Source organism: Hippocampus bargibanti, linkage group LG01 (genome assembly GCF_051943395.1).
Source record: "Hippocampus bargibanti isolate YZ-2025 linkage group LG01, ASM5194339v1, whole genome shotgun sequence".
NCBI classification, from domain to species: Eukaryota; Metazoa; Chordata; class Actinopteri; order Syngnathiformes; family Syngnathidae; genus Hippocampus; species Hippocampus bargibanti.
The window spans coordinates 1,893,863-1,903,861 of record NC_142734.1 but is presented as its reverse complement, the minus strand read 5'-3'; the positions used below and the strand labels follow the sequence as shown (position 1 = coordinate 1,903,861).

The window sequence follows — 9,999 nt, the reverse complement described above, 5'->3', positions numbered from 1 at the left end:
TTCTTTGTGTCAAGGCGCAGTGTGCAAGTACGGACCGTCTGATGTGGTGTTGTACGCCGTCCTTCAACCCAGCTTCCCAGAACGTGGCTGTCCTTAGGTGAAGGAACTTGGAGAGGAGACCATACGGATAGCTGGTAGTGAGCTTGTTTAAGCATAGCAACCCATGCAAAGAAGTGTAGCAAAAGTGACATAGGTCAGGAGTTTGTAACATCCACACGTAGCCCAAAGGCACAAAGACAATCCATGGCCATTTGTGGCGTCGAAACAGCAGCCACAACAAAGGAAGTTGAGCAGAAGGTCAAATGGAAAATAGGCTTTCCCCTGAAGGATGCTTAGATTTTGTCTAGTGAAGCCTCTGCCGTGGCCTTTGGATTTTCTCGATAGTATTTCATGAAAATAATGCGTCTTCCGTCATATTTAGTCTAGCAGGCATAACCTTTTCATGCCAAGTGCGTCCTTGGAGCTACCTGTTAGCCTTGATGTTGTTAAAGCGCTATATAAATCAATATCTATTGTATTGTATTGGATTGGATTTGCCTTTATTAGTCTCGCAGTGGAGAAATTTACATTTCACAGCAGCAAAGTTATGAAAGGAATGAAAGTACAGTAAAGTCTCGTTATATCGATATCGGATATATCGATAGTCCCGGTTATATCGATACTATTTCTATGCACGCACGGAGAAGATTACATGCAAACAGGGTCGGATATATCGATAGTCCCGGTTATATCGATAATTTTTCGGACTCCCTTGAATATCGATATAACGAGACTTTACTGTATTGTATTTTATTGTTACCAGTGGCGGGCCGTGGATTTCATCGCTAGGCCTTCAGTAGTGCTACATCTGAATCAATCCAGACCTAAAAAAAACTTTACTACTACAAGTCCACTAGAGCATTAGCCAGGAAATAACTGACCGACCTTTCTTGATGTCCATTTTTCTTCCGAAGCAATCTACCGATAGTGTGCTAGCTCTGGCCAGTATGCTCTTGTCACTAACAGCTTGTGATCAGTGTACTTTTCACAAACTATGATTGGCTCTTGACTAGATATTAACTGTCTTGACTAACCCGTTAACCATGAAAAATGAGGGATAACTGTACAGTGATACCTCGGATTACGAACGTTTTAGCTAACAAACTTTTCACCTTGTGAACATTAAATTCGCGAGAATATAATCTTGGCATACGAACTAGTTTTCGGGAAACACACGGAGCGCCACAATGGGTGGCGGACTAGTTTTCGGCGGAAGAACACCAAACCACACAACACACGGCCGAATAGCGTCACAGTGGCTGCCGGACTACTTTTCCACACCCACTTTCTTGTAGTGCACTCAATGCAGACGTGGTTTGTTATGGAGTGGATACTTTTGCTTTTTTGGTACTGAAAAAGACCCCAGCACAGGCTAGTGCCCCGCCGACGAGGACACAAAAGAAAATTACGGTCGAGCAGAAGAAGAGATCATCGAAAAACACGAACGAGTTTGTGTGACTTAGCGTCCCAGTACCAGTACGCTAAGTCGACCATTGCTACGTGTGGCTAAGGGTGTTTCTGCGTTGTCAAAGCAACGGTCTCAGGCAATAGAAGAGGTTGAAAAACTTGTTGATTTGGATTAACGAAAAGCAACTAGCAGGGGACATTGTGAGTGAGGGTATTATGGCCAAGAAAGCAGGGCAACTTCACTCGGATATCATCAAGAGGCAACTCCATCAACGACCATCACAAAGGTAAATAAAACGACTTTATAACACAGTACAGTTTATTTCTTTGATGACAATACAATGGCACATTTATTATACATAAAATAAGGTATATTTTGTGTAGTTTTAAGGCTTATTTAGTTGAAAATTATGTTTTATGGGGACCTGGAAATGGATTACTCTAATTTTTAATGTTTTCCTATGGGACATTAATGTTTGGAAGAGCCACTTTTCGCCTTACACACACTTTCTAGGAACCAATTAAGTTCGTAAGCTGAGGTATCACTGTACATAGTGTGATGGAAGAAAATTGAACATTATAGGAGTCCCATTTTGTGAGCGAAAATTACAGCTGAAGAATTTTCTCATATTACCTCATTAATAAGACATCACATATTAAAAAAAAATAAAACCTCATCATTGATTCTTTTCAGAGGAAAGGCCTACGGCTTTTCTTGGCGGTGTCTTAGAGTTTGTCACGCCTCCTTGCTGGCGCATCATTACATATTGCTTTTTACGAGCCTCTGGTGTGTAGAGGGGACGGGTGGGGGGGGGGGTCAGTGTTAGCCAAGCAGTAAAGCAACACATCCGTAGGCTCTGCACATAGGAGCAAACACCCCATTAAATCCGGCCTCCACATATTACTGTAATAAAAGCCGCCGCTTGGCTTTTATGGTCTTTTTAATTATGTCTATTCATCTTCTTGGGCTCATGAGCAACAGCTCGCCATGAGCTTCCATTTTTGTGAGGTCTCATCCACTGCTAGAGGGGTCTGGGGGGGTCCGTGTAGGGCGATTGCATGGAGAAGCTAAAATATGAGCGTTGTTACAGTTGTTTTGTTTTCGTGGCGTGTAAACAAGTGGTGGCACATTTCCATTTTGCTGCTCATGGGGTCGTTTTCCTACTTGTAGTCTGACGTGAGCACACTTTGATCTCTGATTTGTCGGAAACTTAAAGGACAACCGACGTCAGTTTTTTGTTTCCTAACTGACGTCAGAAAAACGTTTTATAACATCTAAAATACCCAAAACACGCAGGCTGATATTTTTAGTCAAATGCAAAACACCAATAAAAATGACTTCAAGTGTCTAAAAAGTACTTCAATTTGAAACCGGAAGTGGCCAGTTTCAGAAGGTCCCGCCCCCTTGTTCGTGACCTCACGCCAAGACGTCTTGCCTTGCTGGAGAATCAAAACAATGGCTTCAGATTCAGAAAATATGCTTTCTTGTTACTCATCCAGTTATGAATATGATTCAAATAGTTCTGAAGAGGAAAGCATACATGTTTGCAATCGATTAAAGAATTTATTCCGTGTCATTTTGAGGCATCTGGAAAGACATGTAGCACCCAAAAAGGCAGACGAGGGCGACAAAGCTCCGTGTAAGGAATTAATCAGCCCGTTTCCACAGGCTGATTAATTCCTTACACAGAGCTTTGTCGCCCTCGTCTGCCTCTTTTTTGGTGCTACATGAAGTTTTCAGACCAGCCAAGTACAGCCAAATGCATTGACGTGATGGAAGGACTGCTACAATGTGTCTTTTTTTCGGTCAGGTGCATGAATCAGTTCTAGAGGAGAGGGTCAAAGCATCATTTTCACCAGTGGATCAGGGACATCATGGTGAAATGTGCACGTCTGCTACAAGCTAAATGTTGAAAGCAAACACCGAGCTGTAGCATCCATTAACGAAAAGAAACTGTCTCACATCTCCAGCCCCACGTCAATCCGCTTCAATACCAAGCTGCAGACTGTCCAACAGCACCGACCTTTCCGCTGAACAATGCCGGAACGCTGTGAAAATGCCACCCATTACTTGCACAAAAAGTCAAAGTATCATTTACATTTTTCAACCTCAGTTGAGCATTAAAAAGAAACCACGGCATTGACACATATCCTTTATTTTCCTCAGGAATTAACTCTTACAGTTAGTTTGCGCGCTGCGCGACAAATGGCTTTTCTACCAGCTCGTGTCACTTGCGGCATCTGAAGTCGAGTTTTTGGCTGCGTCACGTTGTCCGCCTCCACGTGGATGCGGCGGTGGAGTCGACCTGCGGCTCCAGAAACTGAAGTGTAACAATCACATCCGTGAAACAGGGGAGACACTCCAACCTTCCCCTCCCGCCCCGCCGCCATTTTGTGTCAACAACGTACCAACATGGCCTCCGAGGTCCCTTTTCCATCTCTGTTCGCTGCAACTGCTTTCACAGCAGCGACACACATTGTTGTCTCCACCCGAGGCCACCCATCTGATCCCCCCAGGGAGGAGTAATAATAATAATAATAATAATAATAATAATAATAATAATAAATTTCCTTTATAAGCGCCTTTCAAAACTCTCAAGGTCACTTTATAGTCACAGGATGAGTTTTTCTGTGGGTGAGTAGCGGCAGCCACAGGCGCCAGCGTTCACTCAACCCGCAAGTAACTCAAATGAATGGAAAGCTAGCTAACTAGCTAATAGATGGCCATCTATCTATCCAGCCAGCCAGCTACATTGCCACACAGCTCGCTAACTAACAGATAGCCAATAGCTGGCCAGCTATCAATCCAGCCAGCCAGCTAAATAGCCACATAACTAGCCCGCTAATAGATATCCAGGTATCTATCAGCCAGCCAGCTAAATAGCCACACAGAAGGCTAGCTAACAGATAGCTAATAGCGAGCCAGCTATTAATCCAGCCAGCCAGCTAAATAGCCACATAGCTAGCCAGTTAATAGATAGCCAGGTATCCATCCATCCAGCCAAATAGCCATACAGCTCGCAAGCTAACAGATAGCTAGTAGCTAGCCAGCTATCAATCCAGCCAGCCAGCTAAATAGCCACATAGCTAGCCAATTAATAGATAGCCAGGTATCCATCCATCCAGCCAAATAGCCATACAGCTCGCTAGCTAACAGATAGCAAATAGCTAGCCAGCTATCAATCCAGCCAGCCAGCTAAATAGCCACATAGCTAGACAGTTAATAGATAGCCCGGTATTCATCGATCCATCCAGCCAGCCAAATAGCCATACAGCTAGCTAGCTAACAGATAGCTAATATATCATGCAATATTTAACGAAATAAAAGAAGGAAGGAGAAGACGTTGCTTCAAGGAATTGCCTTTGTTCGCACTCACCTTTTGGCTTCGGCTAAAAATGAACAGGCTTTGTGCTGCGAGTTGACTGGAGAGTCGACTGTCGTTGCTTTCAGCTGACATGTGATGTAAAACTACGAGGGAACGGAATCAACGTAAGTAAGATGCTGAACATTACTAGCGCTTCCGGACAAGTTGTGTCCATAATTTGTAAAATGACTTCTACTGAGCGTATTTTACAAAGATTCCACAGCATATAAATATATTTTACGTTTTAAGACTTGCGCTGAATATTCAGGAAATCTCGTTTTTGAGTTGATGATGATGCCTGACGTGACGTCACGGAGGGAACGCCCCTGATCGAGAAAGCGACACGCAATGCATTTTGGGTACTTTGTTTGCTCTGAAAACTTCGTGTTGATGGCGAAATTAGAAGGAAAACACATAAATAACACGATGGTGAATCGTTGTGTATTGCACCAAGACTACTATTTGATACTAGTTGACACAAATTCCCAGCAGACAAATCAGCCCATTTCCAACGGAGCTTGGGCGCCATCTTGTGCATTTTCTGGAACGCTACATTGCAGGCTTGATGGCTCAAATTGATACGGAAGGACTTCTTTAATCGATTGTAAACATTTATGCTTTCCACTTCAGAACTTCTTTTATCGATATTGCAAAAAATATCGATATTATGCTTTCCACTTCAGAACTATTTGAATCATATTCATCTTTTTTTGGGGTCACCCTTGTATTAGCTTCGGCTCTTCTCAGGTTTCGGACAACAAAGCTCACGCGAAGAACGCACTTACCGAATTCTTGCCATCTTGGTGGAAAGTGAAGGCCTTCAGCTGGAAAGCTAGTTTATTCTCATCTCCTCTCGGCATGAAGTAGGAATTGGCGCCGGTTAGCTTAGCATCGATTAGGCACCTTGGAAGGCAACGAGCCGGTACGGGATCCATAAAAACAGATGCTCAGGTTATGCACTGACAAATGACTCCATTCTGAATTACGCGTCACAATTTGGACGCTTTTCGAGACAAAAATCGATGTTGGCCATTTCTCACCCGTGATTGTCGACAAAGATGTATGCCGGTTGAGAATTTGGGGAGGCGTGCGTGGTGGCCACACAGCTGTCAACGTAGACCCTCAGAGGAACGTGATGTCTCTGGAGGGCCGAAGCTTCAATTCGTATCATCTCACCCGCAAAGTAAACGCTGGTGGGCCTCTGGAACTGCCATTCTTCTAATCAATCAATCAATCAATCAATCAATCAATCAATCAATCAATCAATCAATCAATCAATCAATCAATCAGAATAAAGAAGAGATGTCAATTATATTGTGTCCATGAATTCCAAATTATCTCTCAGCTTCCTTTCATTCCCATGTTGCGTTGCTTTCAGACGTGTGTGAAGGTTTCTTCAGCCGTCATCTGTACTTCTTTGAAGGTATCGGACATTTCGCTTTTCATCCGAAAAGCTTCGTCAGTTAACTAAAATGGTGCCGGTATCGCTGGCCCTATATATATATATTACAGTAAAGTCTCGTTATATCGATATCGGATATATCGATAGTCCCGGTTATATCGATACTATTTCTATGCACGCACGGAGAAAATTACATGCAAACAGGGTCGGATATATCGATAGTCCCGGTTATATCGATATTTTTTCGGACTCCCTTGAATATCGATATAACGAGACTTTACTGTATATTGTAACCTCCGACTTCCGACTGGCTCGATTTACGACCACCAGTAGTTACGACCACGACGTCCAGACCCTATTTGGAATATTTTTATTCTACGCCTGGCACCGCAACGCGCTAGCAGGCCAGTAATGCGTACAACAATTTTAGCCAGCCAGTCAGCATCTCACTCTCGCACAGCAATCGACCGTGTGATGGCACCAGAGGGGGGAGTTTACGAGTCATTTCGCCCCCCCGAGTTTCTATTCAACATTTTAAATGGATTTTGACTTACGACCGTTTTGACTTATGACCGTTTGGTCGGAATGAAACTGTGTCAGAAACCATCTGTACACTTGATGCAAAAAGCTATGAACCCAGCTAAACAGAACACAATTGATGAGGAACAAGGTAAAATGATCGCAAAGAAAGCACTTACAAGAGATCCTTCCTAAAGATGGTGAAAGAAGAAGGCTACGTTCCTCATCAAGTGTTTAATGCTGATGAAAGCGGCCACTCCATTCCATCAAGCCATCAACGACCATCATAAAGGTAAATTAAACGATTTTATTATACAGTACAGTTTCTTTAATTATAATACCATAGCACATTCATTATATATAAAATAAGGTATATTTGGTGTAGTTTTAAGTCTTAGAAAATTAGAAATTAGAAAATTAGAAAGTCGAAAATTATGTTTTATGGGGACCTGGGAACGGATTATTCTCATTTTAGTGGTTTCCTATGGGAAATTAAGTTTTGGGATACACACTTTTTGCCTTACACACTCTTTCTGGGAACCAATTAAGTTCGTAAGCCAAAGTATCACTATATTTGGTAACTACTGTCAACCCGCAAGCCAGCCACCTGACTGCAATTCAAAACCCTTTTTCAGCGTTTGTTTTTTTTTTCACTCACCTGTCATGAGCCTCAGGGAAAAATGGAGCTTCTGCTCTGTGAACAGTCTGGACGCAAACTCTTGCCAATGAGGCGTGATGGAATCGCTGCTCACTCGGTGCCGCCTTTAACGAGAAGAGCAAAACGCTAGCTAGGCAACATTTGGGATTTGCTCTCTGAACGTCTGTTTGTATGATGAGAAATGAAAAGCTTTACCGTTGGTAGCGGCATTCAATTAGCACCTCTGAAGGGTTCGTCTTAAAAATGGAGGTGAGGCCGACTGGCGTTGGATTGTAGGTCAGCAAAAAGGTGTAGATCAGATCTTCTTCTGTCATCTAATGAATAATAATGTCATCTAATAATAATAATAATAATGTTATTTATAAACGCCTTTTAAAACTCAAGATCACTTTACAGTCATAAGATAAGTTTTTCTGTGGGTGAGCAGCGGCAGCCACATACGCCACCGTTCACTCAACCCACTCATAGAAAGCTAACTAGCCAGCTAATGATATAATAATAATACATATGTAAGTGCCTTTCAAAACTGTCAAGGTCACTTTACAGTCACGGGATAAGGATATCTAATAGATAGCTAGCTAGCTAGCTAGCTACATAGCTAATAAATAGCAAATAGCTAGCAAATAAAGTGCTCACAAGGTAGCCCGCCAGATAGCTAGCCAGCCAGATAACTTATTGGATGGCGCAAAATGGATGATAATAATAATAATAATAAATTTGATTTCTAAGCGCCTTTCAAAACTCTCAAGGTCACTTTGCAGTCACAGGCTCAGTTTTTCTTTGGGTGAGCAGTGGCTCAACCCGGAATTAACTCAAATAGATAGAAAGCTAGCTAGCTAGCTAATAGATAGCAAATAGCTAGTTAGCGAGCTAGATAGAGCGCACAACAAATTAACAAATAATAGATTTAATTTATAAGCGCCTTTCAAAACTCTCAATGTCACTTTGCAGTCACAGGATCAGTTTTTCTGTGGGTGAGCAGCGGCAGCCACATGTGCTAGCTTTCACTCAACCCGGAATTAACTCAAATAGATAGAAAGCTAGCTAATAGATAGTAAATAGCTAGCTAGCTAGCGAGCCATATAGAAAGCTATATAGCTAATTCTAAACACTACCTTCTTTGTGCTCCCACAGTCGTGAAGGTCTATCCGGAAACGTAGCAAGTCGTCGTCGTCTGCGACGTCCAGCAGGCTGCAGCGTCCTATGGTCAGATCACTTGGATGAATCAGCTGACCGTTTCCTTGAAGAACCAAAAACGGAACAAGATTCATGCAGGGCACCATTTACCAGAGTCTATTTCTTATCCCGGTCCGGTCAATAACACTCAAAAAGCAAGTGCAGCCTTTGTTCCTGGGTGGCGATAAAGACAGGGCCATTTCTCCGACTAAAGAGAAAAAAAGACCAACTATTGATCGCCAGGCTCGATGTCTGGGCTATTTGCCATCATCGGCACAGAATCTTGTCATCGCAGTCTCTTCAAAGATGCAATTCGAGCCTGCTCAGAAGCAGAATCAGAAAGCCTTAAGGGGACAAAACTTCAACGGACAGTTAGGACGGCGTGAAAAAAAAAAAATCACTGCCACCGCCCTGCCATTCTCGAATATGTGCACACTTTTCTGGACTTGGAACGGATTAAAAAAAAATACATTGATTATAATGGAAAGTGCTGTTTTGGTTTGCAAACATGTTTCTGGAATGGATTATGGTAAAAAAAACAGACTCTTTGTCTTTGATAGACATCTGGTTTGGGTGGGTGGAGACTTACAATGCAGCTGGAGTAGCCGTGTTGCAGATGAACCTAACAGTTACCTAAGAAGTTCCGCTGGACCTCAATGATGACCTCTCCTTCACCGCATCGCACCGCCAGGCTTTCGGCTGGCACAGGAACCCACTCCCTTAAGTCCACTCCCATCTAAAACATCATTCAAAGACCCTTAAAGGACAACCGACACCGTTTTTTGGTTTCCTAACTGACTGATGAGAAGGAAAAACACAAAAATAACGCGATGGTGAATCATGTGTTGCACCTAGACTACTATTTGATACTAGTTGACAGAAATTCCCAGCAGACAAATCAGCCCATTTCCAACGGAGCTTGGGCGCCATTTTGTGCATTTTCGGGGAGCTACATTGGAGTCCAGACGCCTCAAAATGACACTGAAGGACTTCTTTAATCGATTGCAAACATTTATGCTTTCCTCTTCAGAACTATTTGAATCATATTCATAACTGGATGAGTAACAAGAAAGCATATTTTCAGAATCTGAAGCCATTGTTTTGATTCTCGAGCAAGGCAAGACGTCTTGCCGTGACGTCACGAACAAGGGGGCGGGACATTCTGAAACTGGCCACTTCCTGGTTCAATTTTAAGTCGTTTTTGGACACTTTAATAATTTTTATTGGTGTTTTGCATTTGACTAAAAATATCATTCTGCGTGTTTTGGGTATTTTACATGCTATAAAACGTTTTTCTGATGTCAGTTAGGAAACAAAAAAAAGTGGTATCGGTTGTCCTTGAAAACCGCATTTTGACCCGTAGTTGAGAACGAAATACCTTGTCATCCACCTCCGTCGGCGGCTCAAGATCGGGGCCTTGAATTAAGGTCTTT

The 9,999-nt window shown here is 42.7% G+C and overlaps 1 protein-coding gene across 1 annotated transcript in view; it reads right to left on the bottom strand.

The window, feature by feature from the left end:
* Positions 1-3,420: 3,420 nt before the first annotated feature.
* Positions 3,421-9,999, bottom strand: part of LOC148902696 (zona pellucida sperm-binding protein 3-like) — a 6,934-nt gene continuing 355 nt past the window's right edge. The window contains exons 1-10 of the mRNA XM_088987367.1: positions 9,945-9,999; positions 9,200-9,302; positions 8,506-8,630; positions 7,586-7,704; positions 7,391-7,494; positions 5,852-6,029; positions 5,597-5,714; positions 4,824-4,915; positions 3,856-3,950; positions 3,421-3,767 (exon numbers count right to left, since the gene is read on the bottom strand). The exon at positions 9,945-9,999 is cut by the window's right edge and continues 355 nt beyond it. Of these exons, the coding sequence (XP_088843493.1) occupies positions 3,610-3,767; positions 3,856-3,950; positions 4,824-4,915; positions 5,597-5,714; positions 5,852-6,029; positions 7,391-7,494; positions 7,586-7,704; positions 8,506-8,630; positions 9,200-9,302; positions 9,945-9,999 (1,147 nt within the window). The 3' untranslated portion in view covers positions 3,421-3,609. The remainder of the gene's footprint in view (positions 3,768-3,855; positions 3,951-4,823; positions 4,916-5,596; positions 5,715-5,851; positions 6,030-7,390; positions 7,495-7,585; positions 7,705-8,505; positions 8,631-9,199; positions 9,303-9,944) is intronic.